The 25,873-nt window shown below is 34.5% G+C and overlaps 2 protein-coding genes and 2 pseudogenes across 4 annotated transcripts; 2 read left to right on the forward strand and 2 right to left on the reverse strand.

Annotated features, from left to right (window-relative positions):
* Nucleotides 1-724: 724 nt before the first annotated feature.
* On the reverse strand, nucleotides 725-14,671 carry LOC132293146 (cationic amino acid transporter 4, vacuolar). 3 transcript variants are annotated; one of them, XM_059790491.1, is made up of 15 exons: nucleotides 14,199-14,602; nucleotides 11,382-11,583; nucleotides 11,003-11,087; nucleotides 9,636-9,770; nucleotides 9,399-9,517; nucleotides 9,228-9,324; nucleotides 6,740-6,912; nucleotides 6,560-6,626; nucleotides 4,580-4,738; nucleotides 4,190-4,457; nucleotides 3,098-3,206; nucleotides 2,064-2,176; nucleotides 1,603-1,678; nucleotides 1,315-1,480; nucleotides 725-1,118 (listed from the first exon to the last, which is right to left on the reverse strand). In XM_059790491.1, exons 1-14 carry the CDS (start codon nucleotides 14,338-14,340, stop codon nucleotides 1,327-1,329), a joined length of 1,899 nt encoding a protein of 632 aa, XP_059646474.1. In that variant the 5' UTR covers nucleotides 14,341-14,602; the 3' UTR covers nucleotides 725-1,118; nucleotides 1,315-1,326. The 3 variants fall into 3 exon arrangements, 2 of the variants coding, with proteins under 2 accessions (XP_059646474.1, XP_059646475.1); XM_059790492.1 differs by lacking the exons at nucleotides 11,003-11,087; nucleotides 11,382-11,583; nucleotides 14,199-14,602 and adding an exon at nucleotides 10,490-10,987; XR_009477781.1 differs by lacking the exons at nucleotides 725-1,118; nucleotides 1,315-1,480 and having other exon boundaries at nucleotides 1,602-1,678; nucleotides 3,081-3,206; nucleotides 14,199-14,671.
* Nucleotides 14,672-16,062: 1,391 nt separating this feature from the next.
* On the reverse strand, nucleotides 16,063-24,282 carry LOC132293147 (uncharacterized). Its single transcript, XM_059790493.1, has 10 exons — nucleotides 24,156-24,282; nucleotides 23,704-23,932; nucleotides 23,461-23,618; nucleotides 23,199-23,344; nucleotides 21,667-21,729; nucleotides 21,473-21,565; nucleotides 18,336-18,497; nucleotides 17,731-17,822; nucleotides 17,105-17,241; nucleotides 16,063-16,579 (listed from the first exon to the last, which is right to left on the reverse strand). The coding sequence occupies exons 1-10, from the start codon at nucleotides 24,238-24,240 to the stop codon at nucleotides 16,281-16,283; spliced, it is 1,464 nt and encodes a 487-aa protein (XP_059646476.1). The 5' UTR covers nucleotides 24,241-24,282; the 3' UTR covers nucleotides 16,063-16,280.
* Nucleotides 24,283-24,664: 382 nt separating this feature from the next.
* Nucleotides 24,665-24,806, forward strand: LOC132297657 (U2 spliceosomal RNA; annotated as a pseudogene).
* Nucleotides 24,807-25,385: 579 nt separating this feature from the next.
* LOC132297653 (U2 spliceosomal RNA) lies at nucleotides 25,386-25,547 on the forward strand (annotated as a pseudogene).
* Nucleotides 25,548-25,873: the final 326 nt, after the last annotated feature.

Consider the following 25,873-nt stretch of genomic DNA (forward strand, 5'->3'; position numbering starts at 1 on the left):
ATGTCAAGTATATGTCCCTATATACTTTAACATTTTATTTCTTACAAATTTATTTATTAATAGTTTATTAAAATTTGGGATGACCCGATGGGTTTCTCGGGACTTAAATTTGGCGCAAACTAAAATATTATAACCTTGAGTTGACGTGGACTAAACCCTTGACTCACCCAAGTCCCGCCCTTACCATAAAGTAACTCCTGGGGCAAATAGTGCCCCTCTCTCTGTTTTACAACATTTGATGGTATTTAAAAGAGACCATTCTATACGTCATATAATTAAAATTTTCTTATGTTACATTTGAAGTTAGGTTGGAATGGTCATTTCACTTTTCATCCAATATTTCGAGCAAGAAGCCACTGCCTTTGGTAGTTTCTGTGTTTGAGTAAGGGTGTGCACAAGTCTCAGTTGCCATATCCAAGCAAGAGCCCCCAAATGACTGCTACATGGCAATAGCAAAATTTACAGCACGCATCATGGGAATACCTGTCTGGCTGTCTACTTTAGTGGGAGCAAAAAATTACTTTCAAAAGCAACAAAAACACTTTCAAATCCACTCCCTAAGGCAATAGCTGTTTGAACATTACCCAGTGACCTAATTGGTAGAGCACCCAGCTCTCCGAACGGTTGTGCTTGTGTTCGAGTTCTCCCTCCCCATAGTTTTGGTGTAGCTTCCGTGATGGCAGTGTCTCATTCATTAGAAATTAAATTCACAAGAGGAACAATGTAAAATAAAACTATGTTATTACATCATTGTAATCCTTATAAAATAATTCTGGACGGAATGCTATTATCAAAATAGAAATGAATAAAGCCAAGCCAGCCTAGCTTCTATACAGTGACATCAATAAAAAGAGAAAACGGAATAAATAAATAAAATTGAAAAAGTAAAGCATACTACTGCCGCCTCCATTCATTTTGAAGAAAGTATATTGTCAGCGCACTGAAAAATCACAGTAATAAAGAGCCATTTGAGTAATTTCCACAGTAATCAGGCTTTCCTATCTTTGCACTTACATAAAGACATTTTTTTTCTCTTTTGGTCCTTTGAATATTCACATTTGTTGGAAAGTCCCCCATCTCTTTGGTCCTTTGAATATTCACATTTGTTGGGAAGTCCCCTATTACCAAAAGAGAGAAAAAGAATCACCACAAGAATATAACTATCAACTATAGAGACACCTGACTGGTTTCAATTCATGAGCCTTGCCTCCTAATAAATATTTTAATTTAAGAAACGTTAATGTCAACTCTGAAACTGAGAGATGATTTTGGTGACAATTTGATCATTAGATCATAGAGGCTGAAGGTGCATGCCTTGTGTAAATACTAAATCTGACGTGATGCACTGCGATAAATCTCATCCACATGGCTTGTTGGCACATAAATTGCATTTAACAGTGCACTGTGCTTCCGGCCATAAAATGCATACAGTAATGCTCCTGCTACCAGCCATACCGAAACACGGATCCATGTGCCAGCTCTGGGTGTTCAGAAAAGAAACATAAATCATGTGCATTATGCATACACGTCAGTACTGAAGCTCATTCAATACACAAGAAGAGAGAGAGAGAGGGGGGGCACAACAACTGACTAGATACTCACCCAAGATTTATTAGCAAGTACGTGTTTATGAGAATGCAGGCAACAGGTAAAAGCGGAACAAATGGGCAAACGAAACCTGAAGAGAAGTGAACAAATCAAACCTTAATTTGCTTGCAGATTGTCGCATGCATACTAAAATAAATTGTTTTCTTAAATAAAACAATTTATAACAAATACAGCCATACACATATTTGGATATCGATGTATACAGAAAAACTTTTGTCAAATTTCAAGCAAGGGTTGGGGCAGCAGCATTGCCGAGCCCAGAACAGACCAAAAAGATATCCAAGCATTTTACTTGTTAAATATAAACTAATTTGTGGGACTAAACATTTGCTCAAAACTACCAAAGATTATTTTGATTCTTAATTATATAATAAGTGAAACTCCTTGATCAGACACATCAAAATTGCAGCTTATCAAAATCTCATTAATGTTGGAATAATACAAATTCAGCATACCTCCAGTGTGTCCAAAGTTGTGCCTTGCGTCATCTTGATCTATACAGGTGAGCACAATCAAACCACATAACAGTAGCACGCCACCCACTCCGCACAATGTGAAGCGAGGAATACTGGTACAGTCCGCAAGTTTAGATAGTCAAGCACAATAGCAAAAAGTAACTTTCAAATGTTGCAATTCACATATGACTTCCTAAGCCTACACGCCGAGGAAAGTTATTAGAAGAAAAAGTAAGTTTGGGACTATAGCATGTGAACCCTTTATAAGCGCAAGGCATATCACCATATACCACCATTAGCAACCCAAACAAGCTTACTCCAAATTCACATCACCTCTCTTCCAGATAGGAGAAAAATGCCAGGTCAATCATAAATAAGCAAAGTCTGATCCAACTGAATCGGTCCAAATGATACTAAATTAAGCTTAAGAGCCAAAGGACACATTGAGCAAATCAGAACCATACATATTCTTCTTTTTTCATGACTCCCAAGTAACCAAAAATGTTTTTTTTTTTTTTTTTAAAGCATCTATACACCCTTTATAGTAATTATATATTTAACAAATAATGTGTATCATGTTCACTTACCAAATTAATTATTCAATCAAATGACAAGTTTACGAGTCAGAACTATAATATGCACAGTAAACCAGATAAAGCTTCACATATCTTTCTCTTCCAAAGTGGTCATCTAAAACAAGTCTACAATTATCACCTGTAATGCAGTTGATGTAGACACTAGTTTGTATATTTAGGAAAAAAAGGTGTCCAAGGTGTTAGAGACCAGGTATCAATCTCATTAAAATATAAAAGCTTCTTTATTATCAGATGAAGGTAGGTAGTTGGCCTTCTGCAAGTGTTTTTTTTTTTTTTTTTTTTTAGCCTTCTTGAAACCGACGAGAGGAAGCCAAGCAGAAACCAAGCCACGTGTTAGAATTGGATATCTGTAGTATGTAAATTGAAGAAATATTAACATGAGAACAGTAAGCATCGAAGGTATTGATATTAACAGCAATACCTTCTATACTTGAATACCTGGGGAGTTCTTCAGCCGAAGCAGCAGATGCAAGGGCAAGAACACCTATACAAACAAGAGCTATGTTCCAAGCAGCAATTTTGTGCCTCCATTCTTCATTTAGTTCACCTGTGCAATTACGTTTACAACCCAAACAGAAGGTATTCAATTAGAAAATTTTAGAAATTAAGAAGTGAACATCTGTTGGTGGAAATTTATATCAGAAATTTAGAAGTAACTTGTTCAGAAAGTATAATAGTTGCATTAATCACCAAAGAGTAATTAAATCTCTCTCTCTCTCTCTCCCCTTTGTTTTTTATTTTCAAAATTTCAGCAACAAAGGTGCATTAGGCACTTATCAAAAAACAAAAGTGCATTATGGCCAATAAAGGGGAAATCTTCATCAAAACTAGAACCTAAATCCAGGAAAAAGCAAGCCAAATATAATTACTAACAGGGAGACACAGAAAAACAAAAAAAAAAAATTTAATTTTTTCTTTTCTCCTGGCTACCATTCTTCACTACACTTCTGATGGTTACGCTTCAGTCCGTTTATAACTTTATATACAGACTATTTTTCTAGAAATCTACAGGGGATAAAAATAGGCATGCAGTTTTGCTATGATTTGTGGTGCTTTCTTTGTGACCATAACAAACAATTTAGACTGGACAATCAGGTGGGACCCATGCAAGTGAGCAGTACATAAATGCTATAAATGATAATACTGCTCGTCAACCTGCATATTAATTAAAGGATTAAATTCTTTAAAAACCGTATTCAGGTCAAATCTATTGAACTAAGATATTTTACTTTCTTAAGTCCTGTACTTAAACATTACGAATAGGAAATAAGCATATTTACCAGCATGCCAATCAATATTTGGCATTACTGGAAAAGGAACTCATTAAATTCTTTATTTCTTCTTCTTCATTTTTTTTTAATAGGGATGTCTAGTGTACATTTCAACAACACAGCAGATTTATTATGACAAACATGTTGCACAAACAAAACAACAGAGCATTTATTACGTATTATATTTCAACACAAATAATTAATTTAGTGTTATCTGAACAACAGCATATAAGAATGAAAGCATCAAATTTATAGTTACCTTGAGCTACTTCTTTCTGAATAAGAGGACATTTAACTAAGGTCTCTCCGTTATCAAGTGAATGTTGACCATTTCCATCCCAGGATTTAACAGGATGTTCAGAGTGTTGCCCGTCAATATCCTGATTTCCGCCACTGTATCGCAAAGACACTAAATAAATTGATTCCTGAAGTGATGGTGGAAGTGGCACCTTATTTGGTGGAACATATCTGAGTACCAAGAGTGAAATTGCAACAGCTGTAAATGCAAGCAACGTACCCACACTAACCTGCACAAAAAGGCAACAATAGACTATTACTTCTTCATATTTTAAAGTTCATATTTATCAAACAGAGGTGACTTCCTAACCAAACACCTCCCGGATCATTGTCACCTGTATAATTAACTCACCATCCCAGCCAATTGTGAAACATCCATAAAGAATGCCAAGGTTGCAGCAAAGATACCAGTCACTATTGTGCTCTTCACCGGAACTTGCGTGCGTTCATTAATTTCTGAGAAGAATGACGGCAACAATCCATCTCTAGCCATTGCCATCAGAATTCGTGGCTGAAAACAAGGACAAAGGAATTTCATTTTTACCATGTGCAACAAATCCTTGATTTATGATGATGAAAATAATATAATTACATAATAGTAAGTCTTATGGTTGAAGCAGCACCGACTAGAGATAAAATTTAAATGAGAGAGAAGCGATTGAGATGGTTTGGCCATGTGCAGCAATGGCTAATAATTACACTGATTGTAAAAATAAATAAATAAAACATGGTCCTTATAGAGCGAAAATCTAGGGGAAGGGAAAAGCCAAGACTAACATGGATTGAATTTGAGATATTTAAGAAGATATGATAGCATGCCGCTTCATTGAGGCTATGGCACTAAATAGAGCGGGATGGTGGAACATGATTGATGTAGCCGACCCAAAATACCCCAAATACTTGGCGAAAGGTTTTGGAAAAGGAAGTGTTCATGTTCAAGGACAATACCAAAGGAAAGAAGCAAACCAATAATCAGGATATTATGAAGTTAAATGAAGAAAAAATGAACTACTAAAAAATTCTTGTATGGGAGACGAGACAATAATGGTTGCAGCAAATATCCAGTATACTGTTTTCCAGGTATCATATGCTGGCTTGAATTTCAATATCATCTTGTGCCTATAATGTCTGAATACTAGAAAACAATTTGTCTTGTGAAACCCTGGGGCTCTATTCTTATGGTGACTAATAGAATCTAGAAATCAATAGGAAACAGTATTGCATATCTTCACAATGTGTACCCAAGTCGTCTGACACTTGTTAGGCTTTTCTTATAGATTCCAATCTATTCTAGAATGGTTCAAGTTTATAAACTTAATAGTAATAGGTCTACCATGATGGGCGGGTCTAGTTGCCTATAGTCTAAATTTGAGTCCACGACAATTAACTACATGCCCAAGCAACTTGCAAAGGGATCAAACTTACAACAAAGACTGCAAATATGTATAGTAATAAGGATTTCAGGTCAGATTCTAGTAAAATAAAATTTATGGTCTCAATGATCTCTCTCCCACTCTTTTTCTTTTTTCACTTGTGTGCATCAAAGTTTCATAAATGTCACAAATGATGACCTATAGCCCTTATTATCTAAACTATGTATACCACTGACCTATAGCCTTTATTATCTATTCTATATAGTAATTGAAAGACTACAAGAAAAAGTATGAACGTCCGAGTTCTGGAACTTGTGAATTTTGAGTCTTGCTTGCAAAAATAATTTGCCAGTCTAATCCAAAATCAAAATTCCAAGCTATACGCCTTAGATCCAAGTACCTTCCACGTTGAACTTTTACTTGTAGACATCAGATTATCACCCAGGCGATATCAGGTTCCAGTGGCATGAATGCTGAACTTATTTAAAATGCTTTAAGCTTTGGAACAAGAAGCTCAAAAGTATAACTTTTTTTTTCCCGACTGGAATGAGCCAACGTGTTCTAGTTGGAATTTCTGACACAAAATTTCTTGTTCGTAACTAGATCCACCTCCCTCGCATCAAATTATTTCCCAAGTCATTCAAAAAAAAAAAAAAAAACTGCAATGTGGTACTCTCGATTTATATTGTCTCATGTTACCATAATTCCCCATTTATAAACTCTTGCTAAATATTTTTCCAAAAAAACTAGTAACTAGTAAAAAATGATGGATACATTTGTATTTTTTTTATTTAAATAGAAAGAAAACACATTTCTGGATGCATTTTAATATCATAAAAGGAAATTACAAATCTATACACATGTCTCTGGGAATGAACCAGATAGATTGAAATGCCTCTTTCAAGTGTTGACCTGAGGATTATGATATAGTACAAATTGAATGTAAAAACTCATTGTACCTGAGGAAGAACTCCACCAATCAAAGATGCACCAAGAGCAGTAACTGCTCCAGTTGTTATTATATACCTGCAATTTTAACGAGGAAATATGGAGTTTAAAATGGAATTTCTTCTGAAATGCCCACGGAAGGCAGAACATACTGGAATCACCACAAATTACAAGAAAAATATATTGCTTACATTGCCCATTCCATTCCATAGTTAGCAAAAGCTGAGGAGATTGGGGTGTCTGGATCCAATTCATAATATGGTACTAAGCCAACAATAACAGCAGATACAAGCATATACAAACAGCAACACATAAACAACGAAATCCCTATGCCAAGTGGCAAATCTCGCTGAGGATTTTTCACCTGTCATTACTCATGATTAGAAAAAAGAGAACTTATGTCGAAATCTGAAAACTTTTAAAGAGCAAACTCAGGTACATTGAAGACTCTACTGAATACTTTACTTTCAAATATGCATGGACCCTTCAAAAGTGCTTGAAGTACCTGTGTCAAACACACAACACCAGGAAATCGGTATGTGATATGTGTTACAACCCTTTTTGGTTGGATTATATTACATTATTTTACTTGCATGTGTTAGACAGTATGTCACATAAAAATATATAAAAAGTAAAAGACAAGCAATATGAATAACTAGCAATGTGCATGGACCCTTCAAAAGTGCTTGAAGTACCTGTGTCGAACACACAACACCAGGAAATCGGTATGTGATATGTGTTACAACCCTTTTTGGTTGGATTATATTACATTATTTTACTTGCATGTGTTAGACAGTATGTCACATAAAAATATATAAAAAGTAAAAGACAAGCAATATGAATAACTAGCAATGTCCCTGTGTCCTTCTATGAGGCGATTTGTATTGGATGTTTGGACGGATACCCTTACACAACAAACGAATCCATGTCCATGTAAGATAGATTATGGTCTCATAGAAAATGTACAACCTAAAGAAAAACTAACCTAATCCTAGTTTAACAGTTCTAGAAATCAGCGCAAACTGTGTGCGCATGCACAAGTCTGGTAAACATATAACCAGAAAGTCTCTAGCTAAACTGTTACGTCCTTATCCTCCTACATGGGATGTTGAGGATTCAGGTCCCCATTTGGGTAATAAAGGGTGTGTGTGAGAGAGTTGGGGTGTGTGTATCTTATCTATCAAAAAAAATGATAAATATCTGTGTGTGTGTGTGTTCAGAGAGGATATAGTGCCTGAGGAATATTAAATGAAGGATTTAATTTAAGAACCCTATGAAGGCTTCGCATCACAAAGTAAGAAAGATTTAGAAATCTAATTCCATAAAATCTCCAGATTTTGAAAGTATATTTTTGGGGAATATATATATAAAGTATAAAAAGTATATTTTTGGGACAAATATGGGCATTTGTAATTCATGCTCAATGAACTGAAGAAAACTGTGTAATCCATGACAGATCATAGGGGTTATAGTGATGTTCTCTCATCCATGCTCATATAAGAATGTAACACATAATAATATTCTATCATTGCTTAGTTGCTTATTTAACCAAACTAGATGAAACCTGAAAAAATGAGTGAAGAAAACCCAGCACCAGTCACGAGCACTTCTTGCGAGTCATGAAACTCTCAACCACTGTGATTCCACTTAGTATCCATTTAAAACTAAAAAAAAAGGGGGACTGGGAAAGAATCACTTTTAATTTGTCTCCTTGAGAGAGAGAGAGAGAGAGAGAGAGTGTGGTTCCCTTACCAATTGGAAGCTCAATAGTCCTTATATTCTCATCGCTTTGTTCAAAGAATTTTGAAAATGACACATGTTCTGTAGCATTTCATTTGCGTATTTGGGAATAAGTTGTGGAAAAACCTTGTAACTAAATTCTTCTCCCTCCTCTTTCTTTATCACACTTCACAACCCCTGTGATCTCTATATAATGCTTACAGTGTTAATTAGACTAATAAATATAAGACTTACAATTTAGTCTACTTGATTTGTGTGATGAGGTAGCCTGATGTCATAGCTGTTCGCTGTAGCAGGGCTTAATAATAAATACTTTTGGTGAAGTTGAAGTTTTTTCAAACAAAATCTTGACGTTTATCGACCATTTCGATTAATCAATGGAAGTTATTAGTTATAACTAAGAAACACAAACTAAGATTCTTTGTCCTGAACTTTTTATTAGAATAGCTCCACTCATGTTATGCCTAGTGTCTGCCAGTCAAATGCCCAAAAAAGGGAGAGTAGTGTTAGGTAATTGACAGCTGCCTGGTAATTGATGAAGTCTGGACAACTTTGAGAAACACAAACTAAGAATTTTTTTCACACACTTTTTATTAGAATAAGTCCTCTAGTGTTATGCCTAATGTCTGACAGTCGAATGGCCAAAACAAAAGAGAGTAGAGTTAGGTAATAAAAGTCGCCTCATCGTTCATGAAGCCTGGACAATTGGATAAATCAGATCCAATGCATTGCAAATGGGAAGTCGAGATTAGCATCAGAAGGTAGTGTTATATTTTATAATCCATTATCTTGGGATTTCCTGTGGGAAGTAGCATACCTAATAAAATAAGATTATAAACAGAAAGATTTCAATTCAACTTTTTTTTCAACCACCTTTTCTTACACCTCTTTCTCCCTACACAACATATAAAAATCAGTCAATTAACAGCAACTTCATACCTCTTCAGCTGCACCGGTAATTGAATCAAAACCAATATATGAAAAGAACACTGTAGCAGACCCAGCAAGCATTCCACTTACTCCGAAAGGACAGACCCTACAAAATCACAAGGAATTGCTCACTGATAGCATGTACGACCTAAGATGATAGATGAAAATAACATCCATTACCCGCTTGGAAGTTCATATCCAACCCATCCAGTCTTAAAACCAAGATATCCACCAGCTATTATGACGAAAATCATGGCACAAACATTCATGGTTGTAACAATGCCTTGGGCAAGTGAACTCTGTAAAAATGAGTGTTTTATTAAAGGCAATAAAATATCAGAGCATAAATGCAAAAGAAACTCAATGCAAAACAGTGAAGGGAAAATATTACAAATATGGGGGGGAAAAGTAGCAGACCTCCTTGATTCCGGTGCACAGAATCCCAGTTACAATAAACATCATAATTGCAGCACATGGGTCAACCACAATACCCATAATTGTCTGACGGGCAATGAAAACAGGCAGCTTATCCTCCCCTCCAAAGAACAGGGCCTGCAAGAATAAAATGGATAATATGGTTATCTTGAAATTTAGAACCCTCCGGACTTCCAAAAATGCATAATGATCAAAGGCAAAAAAACAACTTGAAATAAGGCAAAGCCTCATATCAATCTATGTAAATCAAAACCAAGATCAAATTATCCTCTTATTTCACTCATTGCAACCGTATAAGGTTCAATGTTTGTGCACCAAATCAATCTATGTAAATCAAAACCAAGATCAAATTATCCTCTTATTTCACTCATTGCAACCGTATAAGGTTCAATGTTTGTGCACCGAATCAATTTCAAAATAATTCTTAACTTAATAATTGGGGTTTCCCATCTTCTACCAAACCGGGTTCAATCAAAGATGCCAAAGCTAGAGGACTGACTCCGAAAGGATATTAACAACACACCAACACAAAAGATATGCTATGAAGCACGGATACGGACACTGGACACATGTACAACACGATAAGGTCATGACCAAAAGATAAATCTTAAAACTATAGGACATAGAGACGGCAAGGATACGTCAAAAAAATAATTGTTGTAATATATTATTTACATACAAAAAATTAATTTTTGCTCATTTTAACCACAATATCATGAATGTAACCACTAATTTGGAGATTAGAGCTCAACCGGTGTTGTTTTTGTATTCTAGAATTTTTAATAATTTTTTATTAACCCATAATATGTTTTAAAGTTGCATTGGAATCCTTTCACCTTGTTGTGTCTTGACAGTGTCCCAAATGCATCCCTGCCATGTCCAGCCGTGTCCAACCAGAAAATATATATATATAATATACATTCAAATTTCAGAAAACTCCATGCCATGTCAGAGACGTGTCCAACCAAAAAAAATATTATATATATATTCAAATTCCAGAAAACTCCCTGCCATGTCGAACACGCGTCCAGCCGTGTCCCACGTGTGTACACATGTCCAAAACAGCCACAACACCTCTAGATAAGTGTCGGTGCTTCCTAGAGGTTATTTTTATATGTAATCTGAGTCGATTTCCAGCAGTTCTCATGAATGATGGTCAAAATATCCAAAAGGTGTTCCTTGTGTACATTTAGAGTCATATCTAGCAAACATAAACGTCATAGTAGAACAGTGACATTCTAGAAGACAGATTGTATGATGTTTACCAAAGTTAAAAGAACTAAAATACTCGCTAACTAATACAAGCGAAACAAAAAGATAGAACTACTGGAAAAGAAAATCTACTGCACCACATTTGGAGAGACGCCACGAGCAACGGCTGACCCACCAACTGTATATTCCAGTATCAGAGCCCAACCAATCAACCAAGCGACACTAAGAGCAACCAGAATACTCAAATTGTTAGTTAAAGCATATCAGATCCTATAAATAAAACAATAAAATGCATAGCATGCTCTCTAATTACCATGAAACTAATCATGTTTTCAAACCTAACACGTGGCTATTAAAAATCCAATCGCCGTGCCTTGCAATAAAAACTGGAGCCTGAGATAAGTAATTTTCGCATGCAGATGCTGTTATTTAGAACTTATGTAAATCTTAGCATTAAATTTTATTTCAAAACATTTAGTGGACAAAAATCAACTGATCAAAGAAGCTCCAGCTTACCCTTCTCCAATACATATGTATGAATAATGATATGCACTCCCAGCAGATGGACAACGACATGCAAGCTCCGCATAACAAAATGCTGAAAGTGCAGCTGCTATTCCAGCTATTAGGAAACAAATGGTAAGAGCAGGTCCTGCGTATTCTCTAGCAACTGTTCCAACAAGAATATAGACTCCAGCTCCAATGGTTGATCCAACGCCTGATCAGGAGCATAAGTTTAGCTAAGACCAGCATGCATAAACATCAACACATCATCCTAAAGTAAAAAAAGAAATGGAAGCAAACCCATAAGGCAAGGCAGAAGCCTCGAGGCATGTTGTACCAATTGTGAATTTTGGAATGCGCTTTCTTTTAGCAAATAAACCAACAAAAAGAAGGAAATATGCCCCGAAAAGAGGAAAAGTGTACCAGGAAACAAGTATTCCATTTCATATGTCTGTGGAAATATAATTTACAAATTTCAAATGACAAGTTATTGATGCAGATGCTTTAAGTATGTTAAGACAGATGCTTTAAGCATGCTTTAAGCCTTTTAGTATGCTAAGTCCATATTTATTCACAATAATTTTAGATGAGATCACAAAAGACTTATAAAGAGACATTTCATAGTGCATGTTGTTCGCCAATGACATAATGCTGTTGGACGCTTCTAAAGAAAATTTAGCAATAAAATTAGAAAGGGGGATAGACACATTTGAATCAAAAGGTTTAAGAGTTAGTTGAACAAAAATTGAATATATGGAATATAAATTTAGTAGAGAGTCGGATTTGATGGTGCAATGATCACACTTCAAAAATAAAAGATTATCCAAAGTAACATTTTATATTTAGGGTCAATCATACAAAAGGATGGTGAGATAATTAGTGATAAAATTAGTAGAATTAAAGTAAGTTAGACAAAATGGAGACAAACTAGTGACGTCTTATGTGATAAAAGAATAACAAATAAACTAAAAGGAAAAATTTATAAGACAACTATTTTATATGGTGCAGAGTGTTGGGCTTCAAAAAAGAAACAAGAACAAAGAATCCATGTAGCGGAAATGAGGATGTTAAAATGGATGATAGGAGTGCCTAAAAGGGATAGGGTTAGAAATCAAAATGTGAAGGAGAAATTAAACGTCAGACTTAGGTGGATGGACATATCCAAAGAAGACCTATAGATACACCAAGAAGAAAAAGAAGACTAATTTGTATGGAAGGTAGGAGACATAGATGGTGCTTGAATTGAACATGGGATGAAATCATTATAAATGAAAAGGTTGAATATTATAGGAGAGATGACTTGTAATAGAAAAGAATGGAAAAAGATAATTCATTTGACCGTCCCATTCATATGGGATTAAGGGAACAATGACGATGGACAAATAGTTGTAATAAAGTCAACAGCAACAACACCTTAACAATGTAATAAAACTATGAATCAAAGCATCGTCCGGATGCTGCTGGTATAAGGGATTTCAAGCCTAACCCTGATGGATCGGGATGGCTTAGGGTTTTGTAACTCCATTCTGAATCCTGGATAATACCTTTCAATAATTATAATAATTATAATGATAATTATTATCATCATCATCATCATCATCATCTAAATTGACACCGAATAAAGAATTTGGTAAATAAAGGGTATGAACAGAGCAGGGCAACGAACTATCATTTCTATCAGGAGATAAACATAGATGTGCTGTGTTAAAAAGTACAGACATTACATAACTAATTTTTTATTGCCAACCCAAATGCCTTCGTTATTGTTCTTAAAACATACAGCCCAATGCCTCATCAAAGGAACCAAAAGAGTACCCAAGTTTCCCTCTCCTCCCCCTGCAAAATCCACCTTCCACATATTTTGCATGTAAAAATCAGATGAAAAACTTCCAAAAAAAATACCATTGACTACAATAATGTGTAAATACTTTGTAGCTTGGTTGTAATAGTGTGTGTCCACATGTTCCATTACAAATTAATTTGAAGTTAGTTAAAACTTAGAATGCTCCAAAGGTCCCCACCCCAATTCAGATTCATGACAGGTTTGGGAGAATATCTCTTTGTAAATGAAGTCAAGGTAGAAATGCCCCTGCCAGACCTAACAGGCTGCCATTCCCGATTACATCCTAAGTGGCACAGTCAAAATCCCACAACTGTAAGTGTCGAATAGATCCTTGAGTGATTTCAAAACTCTTAAAACAATAGATCAAATTTATAAATAAAGGCATGGACCTATTCTTTTCTTTTATGAGTATCTTTCAGAACATGATCAAGTCTTGGTCTACATTTAGAAAGGACAAAGGAGTTGTAGCATGAATTACATCAATTCATTACATAAAATTTCTAATAGTATGAGATAGAAGTTGCTACATATTTAATTGAATTTGCTTGCGTGCTCAATGATCAATTATGCAATCAAGTGACATTTGATACGATGACATAATTTTGCATGAACTCAAGCGAATATCCATAAAAAAAATAATAAAAAAATTAAAAAATTAGTGGCGTTCGATCATTTGAGGGAAGATCCTAAAACAAACATAAGCATGGTGGTTGTGGTGGCGGTGGTAACTGTAGTTTGTACTGTACTAGTCGCAATGATGACAGTGGCAGCAATTGCATGTATGTTAGGGAAGAATAAAATATCATTGACATTGATTATAATTCATGAAAGGAAGAGGAACCACAAATACGAGCCGCATTATGCCTTAAACTTCAGCAACATGCCCATATATATATATACACACACAGACACAGCCGATATAAAGAAAGTAGACCCAAAAATCATAGTAATTGTGTTAAGATAAGAAGAAAAGGAGAGGGATATACCAATAGCAATGAGATCAAAAACAGAGAGTGTCTTGGCTAATTGATGATGATTCTCACGCCTTGTATGAACCGAATCGACTTGCTTCCTCCTAATTAAGGATCCAAATCCCCATAAGCGTTTTCCGTCATCATCCTTTGGCATGTTAACAAGCACACCCGTACAACAACTCTACTCTTTCCTCCTTTTTTTCTTTTTTTTTTTTTTTTGGATAATCAATCAAAAACAGAACAAATGCAAAGGGGGCTATATCTCTCTGGCTTGAGAGAGACTTATGAGAAAGCCATCTGCCCGCTTTCCCATTGATTTTCCGGGAAAGTTTAAAATAAGAGGGAAGCGGGCATAGAAAAGCATAGAATAGCGAAAAACGAGTGGTACTTGTATTCCCGACTAAAAAACAAGGTCTGAAATTACACTTCTACCACTCCTGCCCGCTGCCCGAACGCCAATCATTACCGGCCGGGTATGGCTATGTTCACCGATGCTACCGGAGGCTAGTGATGGAACTCCATATCGACAACTGGGCCCTTCATCGCGTTTATCCGGACATTAAATTGTCCAACTCATCATTTACATAATTGAGAAATTTATAGTATGTATATATATATATATATATATGAAAAGACTGAAACAAAATAATGATTAATTATTAAGAAAAAGAAATCAAAAATGGTATACGTCTGCCCTTTTCACCTAACCAAAATTGAAGAAATGGGTTAAGCCTCCAACAATCTGCACCCAAATCTTTTTTCTTTTTTTTTTTCCTTTTTCCCTACGTCTTTTAACAATTAATTGCAACACAATTTGATGAATAATTACTATAAAAAGAATCATTTAGGGAGAGAATATTAAATTAGTTTTTTATGGTAAGATAAATAAGATTAGTGTAACTTATTTAATTAATGTATTTTAATAATTATTTACAATACAATTTATACTAATACATAAATGAATATAATGGGAGTAAGGAATTTTCACAACCTTGTCTTGCATGAAGCCTTGTTCGTTTCTTCCAGAAAAAAAAAAAAAAAAAACTCTTTGACAGCTAGGGACAGCTCTCCACTGGCATGATTAAACTTGTTTCCTTTAAAATTGTAAACAAGTTGTTATCCCTCAAGAAAAATGACATTGAAGCTCAATAGAGAAGGGGGAAAACACATGAGACTAAAGCTCAAAATAAAAAAGAGGAAACACACACACACACAAAACCAACAATTTCACTTTTGGAAGTAACGAGAGAAAACAAATTAAGTGAAATAACTCCAGTTACAATAGGGTAACATTTTTTTAGTGAGAAAGACTTCACATCTTACATAGAGAAGAAAAAAGAACAAGAGAGTTTCATACAACCAGAAAGTCTTCATGAATTGTATTAAGTATATGTTTATACACATGTAAGTAAAAAAATTCTTATAACTTCAAAATGATTATGCTTATAACTTTCAAGTTCAACGAAACACTTGTATTATAAACACTAAGTTCAAAATAGGGTAAATCGGTGTGAGTTTCTTTCCAATGGAGGGGGAAATTTTTTAAAAAAAAAAGAAAAAAACACTAGGTTCAAATAGTAAGAAATTAGTACCTACTAATGAAAATTTTGCAGGTCCATTAACTGAGACAAGTGCTCGAGAAAACACAAACAGTTGAGTCAAAACTTGCTGAGTTTAAATAGGTGACAGCAATTCTCGATAAGCAACCTGATGAAATTCATATTTTGCCCGATTGCCAATGACTTTCCCTTGCTCTGGTAGAAATTGAACTCGCTGATAACGAAACTAGGCCAGCAAAGAAAGGGCTGATTGATCATGAAGAATGCACCCTCAAGAAACATGGAAGAGGTCCCCCATACATCATTTGACACCTAAATTTTACAAAAATGACAACATAAAGCTCTATAATAATTCATCAGATCAGTAAGGTATGTCATAAAAATGGAAAACACAACTTCTACCTTATCTATTACCCTCATGTTACATCTACTCTTAGCTACATGTAACTTCTCTATTTACAGGCATTCTCATCTGAGGAACCTGATACACTTCCGCAGTTCATAAGTGTCCAATAATCTACTCTCATCAGCGCAACTAGAAAAACCCAAGCCAGTTTCTGCTCTCTACAGTATTCTCATCTGAAGAATTCGGCATTCTGCTCGTTTCATCTGAAATGTCATCTGGAAGGAGTTGTATTCTGTCAGCATGCTTAATCATCCAATCAGTGAACTCCGGAGAGGAAGCCAACTCAGCCACAGCTTGATGAGTTGAATCCTGTGTGAATTCCCTCCACTCTTTGATTGAGAACCTCTTTCGATTAGGTGTCCTGTGGAATGTTGAGTAGTAGTCCTGTTGATTTCTAGTCCCTCCGCTGCTGGAAGGCGATAACAAACCTGCAACAGCACAAAACAAGCAAAAGGTGCATCATTGGAGCTAGAGGATAGGCCATCAAATGGCAGGTCAGAATCCTTGCCAAATGTGAGGGGGAAAAAAAAAAGGCACCATTATATTGGAACTGTAAAAATGCATCTACATGAAAGCCTTCTTTTACAGCATTTCTTCCAAGGGAAAGTAATACACTATCTAACTTTAATAGTCTGATTTCCATGCTTGTTAAACTTTCTGAGTGGTCAACTTCATAAAAGTTTTGAGACCTGAAATCATTAACCTTCTGAGAGGTCAACTTCGTGAAAGAAAGCTTCATTAAATCATTTTGACAGACCTGAAATTATTATTCATGCAAGAGACCTGAAATCATTTTTAAATAAATCCTGTGTATCGACTTCTTTCTTTAATACAGAAAAACTGGATTTTAAAGTGTAAGAGAAGCATGTCACCAGAGATTCAGCTTTTCCAGGTCAACATGCACATAGATATTTGGAAAAGCAAGAAAAATATAACAGGAGAGTTGGACCAACCAGGCGAACTTCTTGGGCTGTTCCACAATGTTCCTTGAGCACCCGTGTCCTTTGACCTGCTAAACAATTCAGCAGATATGGGTTTTGCAGTTCCCCATCCACCACTCCGCAGCCGAGGACTCACGCAGCTAGAATACCTTCATCAAATAACAGTACCATATATACTAGTTAATCTATTGATAATACAAAGCAAATGAGCAAGTAAGTTTTAAAATATGTTCTGCAAACTACATAAACTCTACTCCTAAAACCTGAACAGGCAGCGATGATCCAAAGCTCAGAGCCATAGACAAGGCAACGAATTCAGGCATTTTGTTTGTCTACCATTTGAAATGAGTCTGTTAGTCCCATGAAACATCTGAACAACCCTTTTAGTCAGTGTTCATAATCATCGGCCCTTTCAACCAACTTTTCACACGCCATCCATTTTGACTGCTCAAATGAATAATTAGGTAATTTACTAGCATTATTTGATAAGATCAATCATTAATTTAGATGTAATAATGTGAATAAAGAAAAAAAGAAAAAGGTCAACCATGTACAATTTTATTGGATAAAATAATTACTAATTCTAGCAGTTTACAAAGTCAGGGAGAAAGCAGGAAGAAAGGCTACACGGAACTTACTTTGAATCACGCCATCTTGGAGAAGTGGCTAGGAAGCAAATAGCCAAACAAGGAATAAACGCCACCAATGCCAAAGGAGTATCAAGAGAGCTCTGACAGAGAAAAAAAGGCCAAGTTAGAAACAACAGAATTATTAAAATAAAAAAGTTCCGAAAATTATTAAAATTACCAAGGGCCTTGTGGCCTATTGGTATCTCCTCTACCTCCCAAAGTGGATGGTGAGGGTTCGAGTCCCCAAAGAGGCAAAGTGGTGTGTGTGAGTGGGGTGATTGTATTCTTGCCAATGACAAAAAAGTTGCGAAAACTAGACCAATGTCTTGGTAATTCAATCTGCACAATTCATTTCCAGGTAGAAAATATTATCTGAAGAGAAGGACTTCAGCATCAATAACTAGTTCAGGTATAAATGAGTTTAGAGGACATCTACTTCAGTAAAGAGGAGAGTAAAGATCACGTCTGTATGTGATGGAAGGATCACCAAGGTTTGATGAGTAACGTTGAGTCATTTCTGTTTGGACCAAGTTATACACAATGCAGTATGACATATTAGAAACCTATTATGTTTATGAAAGCATTCCTAGTTTAAATGTGAACATAACAACCACCTGGAAAATAAATGTGGCTGCAATAATGCGCATTGCCCATTTAACAAACTGAGCTATGCCAACATCCACACTTCCATCTTCTGAAATTACAAATTTCCGCACAATCCAGTACCCTAGGGCAGCTTCTGCAATGATAATCAAGACAAGTACAACTACATATACCTGTAAACAAACAAGGTAAAAAGGTTATTGACATAAAGAGAGAACAAAAAATTGGCCTACTTTAGCTGAAAACTGGAGAATCATTTAACAACAAATGAAACAATACGGCTATATACCAACAATACATCCCAATGTCATTATAATTTCTTCCCTCCATTCTGTCTTACAGATAACTCTGCACATTACTAACTCATATACTTCCAGTACAAGTATATCCCACATCCTGAGCAATGGTGGTGTGTGATTGATAACAAACTTGAAACAACATAACAGAAATCATAAATTGTGCAAGTATCATTAACTAACTATTAATTAACAGTAAAATTGAAGGCCGAAGGGCAAGCACGTAGGTAGCCAAAGTGTAGAGTGAGAACAGCCCTTCTCAAATTATGATTGAGTCATATGGATATGTATCTATACTTTATACCGTGGGCCAAAAAGAGTGCACACAGAACTTGAAACTGTTTATTTTGATAAAAATGATAAAATAAGTAAGCCGATTAGACATATTTTGGTATTTGCTAGGCAAGTCCATATGGCAAAATAAAAGAAAGCAAATTATAGACAATTGGTCCAGTTTCAGGGCAGGACCAACTTTGGATCTTAAACAATCAAGCCTTCGAGTTAAATTTTGTGATGTAGCCCTAGTAGGAAATGGCAAAGTCCAGCAGTCCGAAGATAAGATATAACTTAAAATCGTTAAATTTAATTAAAAAAATGATAAAATAAGTAAGATGATTAGATATATTTTGGTGTTTGCTAGGCAAGTCCACATGGCAAGCTCCAAGAAAGCAAATTATAGACAATTGGCCCAGTTTCAGGGCAGGACCCACTTTGGATATTAAACAATCAAACGTTCGGGTTAAATTTTATGATATAGCCCTAGTAGGAAATGGCAAAGTCCAAGAGTCTGAAGATAAGATGTAGATCAGCTTAACTTTGGAAACTACCTTGGGATTGAGTGAAATCCTAAAGCATTATGCTTCACTTACACTTCTTCATTTCTTAAATTTTATGTACTTTTCTAGTCTTCGAAATCCACAATCACAATTTGTTAGCCTCTTTCCCACCCCTAAAATAGCTCATTAGACAACCCAACTCTTTCCTTCCTTCAGACAATTCAACCCTGGCACCCAAAAGAGAGCAACCAACCCTAGTTACTCTTTTCAACCTGCCCCCTCAACCTCCCTTGCTTGATTATAATTCCAAAAGCCACATTTCATCAAACACCATTATATATATTGAACTTCATATTTTAATCAAATTTAGCCACAAACATAATTACAATAGAAATAACATTCAGCTTTTATAAAAAGTCTTTTCTAGGACAGCCTACATCGGTCTTGTGTTAAGTTTCTAACAGTATGTTCTTTGCACTTGTCCTAAATCAAAAGCACTTGGTCCTGGTCCTGGTGTAGTCCCCAGACAATAGTAGAAAGAAGATTTATCGACTTAAATGAAAGCCTGAACACTCTATAATTCCCCAATGTTTTGTAGAATAATCTATATCACACCTCAGGAAATGTCCCACAATCAAGTGCCCAATTTGCTGACAGGAAATCTGAGGCCTGTTTCAATTACATTTGGTAACTCACCTAGCCCATCCTTTTCGTGTCTTAAAAGTGTGAAGGTAAGAGTAATACATCACTTACACAACTTTTAACGAATTTTGTGCCAAAGACAGAATGATACTTCGGCTAAACCATTACGTTATAATGCAACTTCAGATTCCAACAATCATATAATTCACAGAAAGCTAAGTTGGATTCGCATGAAGCTAGGTCTGCATCTGATCCCTCTCAACACACTCAATTCATGGCAACAATATTAGGTAATAATCTTATTTTATTTATTTTTCTCTCTTCTTTTTTTAAATTGAATAACTAGACCCTATTAACATATGGGTCTATAGGATGCTAGTCGGTACCAGGATCACCATATAAAAACATACAAAGCGAGGACAAATATTGGAACTCTTGGTCAAACGTCCTTTTAGTAAATCAAACGTATCAAAAATCATAGTAAGCAAGATTTTAGCCTATCTATTTATTTGCAACTGGATGAATGATAGAAGATGTCAAAAAAACAGTATCACATTTGAAGGCAAAAAGATAACTAAATTGAACTATTTCAACTGAATAAAATGATGGGTCCTAATATATACATATATATATATTTTTTACTTAATGAATATTGATTTGGCAACATCACAATAAGTACTGAACTTAAAAGGCGACCAAAGTCATTATATAAAAGTATAAGGTCCCACCCACCCCATCTAATGGCAGCACATCAATGGACCAAAAGCTTTAAAAATCATCCAAATTTAGTAACTATAGCCTGTTAAATAAAATCATGCTGTTAACAAAGTGAAAAATGTTGAAAAACAATGCAGGTGCGTTTAAAAACGTTGAGCAAGATGCCTCATAGAACAGTTCAATTAAAATAAAAAGATGACCCTAGTTACATCAGTTTAAGCTTCTAACTTATGTAAACTTTGGTGAACCACAATTAACATTCTAAAACTAAAGTTAGGCATCAAAAAATCTAATAATTTTCACTTTTGACATGACCAATTCACTAGAGTATTCGATGGTGGTCTAGTCCGTCTAAAAGTTAAAAGAAAACGACAGGGAGAGTAAAATATATGAAGGGAAGGACACGGTGATTAATTATTAGTTAAATCATTTGAAGATCATGGAAGCAATTTATGTTAATTTACCGACAGACATCATCTTACTGGAAAGGGTGTTATTGCCCCAGTATAGAACTTCAAGAAGCATTCCATAGAGTTTGAATCTGGCCAAAACAGGCCTTTCCTCAGACAAAATTGGGATTTATCTACCCAAAAAAGAAATTTTTTTTTTAAAAAATACCTAACTAAATTCCAAATCCAACAATGCTGCCAACAGCATTTAGACATATATAATATACCGCATAACATAATAAAGGAAATAGAAAGCAAGACGACTTACAGGGTTGTGCATCTCTTCACTCAGCCCAAAATTGACAAGAATTGAATTCACCAACAGGGACAAGTGGTGTAACAGAAAAGATCCTGCTCCAAGCTGAAATAAAAATGGACATAAAGTTTACAAACATGACATACTTAACAAAACTAAGGAATTTACTTTCTAACACCGTTACACTAAAGCAAATGAAAACTTACCACTGATCCATAAATACTGAGGTAGAAGACATTTTTCCTGCCAGTTGGTAATAATTTCATTCCCTATACCATAACCAAAAGCAGCCAAATGAGACATAACTTCTTACACACTCAAGCAGGCTGAAGGATAAAAGAAATATTTTATGAAATTATATCTCTCAGTCGAAATTTGACAGTTATAAAAATCATGCTTCCAGAGTTAGTTAAGTAGTACGACTTTATTTGGAGATCAATATTTTCACATTTTTTAGTTCCAATGAGAATACTGCTATTAATAATAAACATAACAATGCCTGGAAACAGATCTCGAAAGTAAGTGGAAAAAAAATATATATATATTTTGAACTAAAGTCACAAGTTTATACTTGCAGCAGGGGAATTGTGAAGGGCAAGAAACACTAAACCAAGTGAACATTCAAATTCACATTACACAATTAATCAAACTGGTCGCCCCACAGGCAACCACGTTTAACACTAACAAATTAAAATGTACACCTTGACATCATTTTGCATTCTACAAAGCAACTAAAAAGTATTTGGCCACACTTCATCAAAATCCAAATGAGGCATGTAATGCACACCAAATAAATAATTACAATCATAAATTATTGATGCAAATTAATTCAAAAGGCCACTAAGCACGTGTTGGACCCAAAAAAAAAAAACTTTGCTAGAAGAGAACAAGAACTTACATTCAAAATCCCTATTTTTCCCCCCTTAATTCTGATAAAACTGATGCAAGATATTCTTGAGTAATATTTTTTATAACAAAATGACATCTAGAGAATCCACAAACATTTACAACTCCTAAAAGACTAAACTAGGGTAAGTTTATTGAGTAATCCAATAAACAGTATCAAACCTAACAACTTCGTTTAGGCAATGGCGAGCAAAACAAGTTAAATTGGTGTTAAACTAGGCAGAAAGAGAAACCCTATTCTTCTCTATAAAATGAGAAGTAGAAAAGGAAGTTGGAATCGAAGATACAAGCCCCCGAGTCTGCACTTGGAATCAAACTCTTAACAACAACCATACCTGAAGATGTCAACCCCCCTTTTTAACTTTAAGGAATAGATATACACTCAAGTCCCAACTACTTAAACTGAACCTCCTTCTTTGGGAAACACAGAGTGACATTCAAGCTCACAAGTTGGTGATGCAATCATACAGTATATGTAATTAAGATCAGACTAATGTCATTTGTTATGAAATGAAATGCTTATATCCACAATCAGATCAGCTTATCACTTTTTTGCAAGTGACAGACCCCAATTTTGAGAGTAGGCAAAATCAATGTAACAGACATTCTAGTTTTTCATCGTAATGAGGTTTAACACATTATTAAGATAGAATTGCAATGAACAAAACTTATTTGGCAAAAGTTGTACTGAGCTAAAGATGAAACTGCCCCTTCTTTGCCCCTTGATTCCTAAAATGGGCACTATACCACATCATGGTAGAAATTCGAAGAAAACTAAAGAGCAATGAAGAAGAAAGCAGAATATTTCACACCAAAAAAAAAACCCAAGTACCTGAAAAAGAAGGATAATGATGACAAGTAAAACTCCAATGGCCATTGAACTGCTATAATAAAACGGAACCCAACTGCTGACACTTGGAGCCAACAGAAGTAAAACAAGTCCCAGGGCAAGACAAATCAGACGCCATCTTTGAAACTCTGCATACAACATAAACCAGAGCGAAAGGTCAAAACAGACAAATATAACAAAATAGTAGCTTAAAAATGAGCTTCGTGACAAACAAAAATAAAAAATAACTAAATAAACACCCAACCTTCTTCAACAGTGACAGTGACAGAACCAGAAACTTCACCAACAAACTTCACATCAATGTATCTTTCCTCATAAGGTGACATTACAGAGCTCCACAACCCTTTCCGGACAGAACTCCACTTATCCTTCTCACATTGACATAATCCAAGGGAAGCATTCCTGCATCATCACAAAATTAAACATCAGCCCCTAGGATGAAATATGCACCTTGCAGAAAAGCAAAAAGTCTGAAAATTTCGCTTACCGGTGGAAACAAATCTGAATTTTGCTGTGTAATGTTTCGGGAATAAGAACTGATGGAGCCAAAGTAACTCGATATGCATTGGCGTAACTCCTAAGCTTCAATCTTGATACACCACCACCAACTCGAACACGTCCACACAATAAAACATCTTTAGAACCATGATTGGTTGATGTAGGAACAGGGAAGGAGGATGGGGTGATATCAACAACTGGGTTTTCCGCATCGATACCTGAAATTTCAATTTCAACATACACAGATGGAATCAATCACAAGAACTAATACCGTTACATATATATGGTTTTTCATCACATACAAAGTCTCTGAACATCACTGTCAAAGAAAAAAATATATACAAATTTTCAATTTTACTGTAATTTAATTTGCCCTAAAAATGGTGTTCAAATTAGGAAAACCAAACATGCAATGGAGTGGGTCTAGTAATTTGTAATTACCTTTGAATGTTATTACATGGGTCGAGCATGAGGAGATCGAAAGATAAAAGAACAGAAGAAGAAGAGTAGCAGCAGAATGGGCCATCTCTCGCGGCTCGCTTTTGGCTCTTGAATTCTTGATTTTCAATCCCCTTTATAAGGGGTAAGCGATGTCTACACGTTAGCGTTTTTATTAAGCACCGCCAATCTGGCAATTTTGATTTTGCGTTTTTAACAAGCACTGCCAGCGCGGCAAAAACGGCTAACATATATTATCCAAAAAAATAATATAATATATAGATATAAGATATTATTATTAAATATGCAAAGTGTTTCACTATTTCAGTATTTATTTATTAATTAATATAAATTTTATAAAACTCAAAATTACCTAATAAAATTAAAATTAATTTAAATCAACAAAATATAAAAAGAGTTTAATTCAAATTACAAAGTCCCACATTTGTTTTAAGTAAAAAAAATTATATGAAAGCCTATTATAAAACTATAGAACTAAAGAAATAATAATCACACCTTCTCAGCCATTTGGCTAAGATCAAGTGTAGTACTAAATTTTTTTGAATCGACCTTTTGGCTAGCCTTTCTTGGTCTTTTGGCTAAGAACAAGTTCAGTATTTATTTATTGATTGATATAAATTCTATAAAACTCAAAATTACCTAATAAAATTAAAATTAATTCAAATTAACAAAATATAAAAAGAGTTTAATTCAAATTACAAAGTTCCACATTGATTTTAAGTAAAAAAAATTACATGAAAACCTCATATAAAATTATCGAGCTAAAGAAATAATAATCACACATTTTCGCCTTTTGGCTAAGATCAAGTGTAGTATTAAATTTTTTTTGGTCGGTCTTTTGGCTAACCTTTCTTGGTCTTATGGCTAAGATCAGTGTAGTACTATTTTCTCGGCAAAGAGTTTCAGTATTTATTTATTAATTAATATAAATTCTATAAACCTCAAAATTACCTAATAAAATTCAAATTAATTCAAATTGACAAAATATAAAAAGAGTTTAATTCACAATAAAGAGCTCTCATTAATTATTATATCCTGCTATATATAGAATAGTATTTCAATATTTAAATTACCTAATAAAATTAAAATTAATTCAAATTAACAAAATATAAAAAAAGTTTAATTCAAATTACAAAGTCCCACATTTATTTTAAGTAAAAAAGATTACATGAAAGCCTCTTATAAAACTATAGAGGTAAAAAAATAATAATCACACCTTCTCGGCCTTTTGGCTAAGATCAAGTGTAGTACTAAATTTTTTTGGGTCGGCTTTTTGACTAACTTTCTTAGCCTTTTGGCTAAGATCAAGTGTACTACTACTTTCTCGGCCATTGTGCAAAGAGTTTCAGTATTTATTTATTAATTTAAATAAAATATACATAATAAAATTTAAACTAACATGTTTATCTATTTATTATTATGAATTTTTTAATAAAAGAAAATCCAATTAGACAAAAATTATTAATATAAAAATATTTATTAATTGATATATAAAATAAAATAATTTTTATAAAACTCTACCACAAATTAGCTTTTATTATGACTTTCTTAATAAAATTAAATCTAATTAGACAAGAATATATTTAAAGAAAATAAAATAATTTTTATAAAACTCTATTACAAATTACCTATTTTATTTTCAATAAAACTCTATCAACAAAGATATATTTAAAGAATTTCTATAAAACTCTAACACAAAT

Source organism: Cornus florida, unplaced genomic scaffold (genome assembly GCF_030987335.1).
Source record: "Cornus florida cultivar Cherokee Brave unplaced genomic scaffold, ASM3098733v1 CherokeeBrave_3.0.0_Hap2_Chr02, whole genome shotgun sequence".
Taxonomy (NCBI): Eukaryota; Viridiplantae; Streptophyta; class Magnoliopsida; order Cornales; family Cornaceae; genus Cornus; species Cornus florida.